Source organism: Camelina sativa, chromosome 16 (genome assembly GCF_000633955.1).
Source record: "Camelina sativa cultivar DH55 chromosome 16, Cs, whole genome shotgun sequence".
Taxonomy (NCBI): domain Eukaryota; kingdom Viridiplantae; phylum Streptophyta; class Magnoliopsida; order Brassicales; family Brassicaceae; genus Camelina; species Camelina sativa.
The window spans coordinates 2,012,464-2,013,594 of NC_025700.1; the positions used below are offsets into that span (position 1 = coordinate 2,012,464).

A 1,131-nucleotide genomic window follows, 5' to 3' on the forward strand; every position below is an offset into this window, starting at 1 on the left:
GAGTTGTTTGTTATCTCAAGACCAATCCGGGTCAAGGTATTCTTCTCCGTTCTGGTACCAATCTTCGTCTTACGGCTTGGTGTGACGCTGATCATAACGGTTGTCCCTTAACTCGGCGTTCTCTCACTGCTTGGTTTATTCAACTTGGTGGTTCTCCGGTATCTTGGAAGACACGGAAGCAAGATGTGGTTTCTCGTTCGTCGTGTGAGGCTGAATATCGGGCTATGGCCGAAACAGTGTGTGAGCTTCTATGGTTGCGTGAGGTTCTTGTTTCCATGGGGGTTGATTGCTCAGCTCCGGTCTCTCTATATTGTGATAATGAGTCGGCTATTCATTTGAGTAAGAACCCGGTTTTTCATGAGCGGACAAAACATATCGAATCAGATTGCCATTTCATTCGTGATGAGATTGTGCGTGGTGTCATTGCTCCGCAACATGTTTCGACTAAGGTGCAATTGGCTGATATTCTCACGAAGGCTCTTGGTCGTAAAGAGTTTGACGATTTTAAGCTTAAGGTGGGTATTCGGGACCTGCACACTCCACCTTAAGGGGGTATTACGAGCCAGGGTTCTATTGTGTAAATACTATATCGACTTGTATAGTTTGGTTATTTATGTTTACTTCCTTAGGTCAACTATTGTATCTACTATATAAGGCACACTTTGTGCAATATTATGAATAAGAAACCTTTTATACATCTTAAGGGTTTTGACAAATATACACCCAAAAAATTGTGAGAAATTAACTCAACAAAACATATGTCGTTTTCTTTATATAATATCAAGAAATAATTTAAACTAGTGATCACCAGCCAAACATAAACTCCATAGCTCGGTCACATGCTTCTTTATCATCAGGGTCGCTCGAATCATAAGGCTCAAACCATATGGGGCAATGAGCGATACCAATCTTGCCATCTTTACACTGTGATTCAAACAAAAAAGTTATCAATAAATATGTCCACAAAGAGTTATGAGGTGCTTATAAAAAAAAAAATCAACTTTTTTTTCTTTCCGTACTTTTGAATTGTTCCTGAAGACTTCAACGGCTTCGGCGTGAGCCAGAAGTAGATTGTGACTAACAGTGTAAACCTCGAGGCCAGATTCTCCAGCAACCGCTGCGTCGTTCATG

General features: G+C 40.8%; 1 protein-coding gene across 1 annotated transcript in view; it reads right to left on the reverse strand.

Annotated features, from left to right (window-relative positions):
• The window catches only part of LOC109125111 (beta-glucosidase 27-like), a 9,088-nt gene extending 7,958 nt beyond the window's left edge, over window positions 1-1,130 (reverse strand). Inside the window, exons 1-2 of the mRNA XM_019237654.1 lie at window positions 1,020-1,130; window positions 809-924 (exon numbers count right to left, since the gene is read on the reverse strand). Of these exons, the coding sequence (XP_019093199.1) occupies window positions 809-924; window positions 1,020-1,130 (227 nt within the window). The remainder of the gene's footprint in view (window positions 1-808; window positions 925-1,019) is intronic.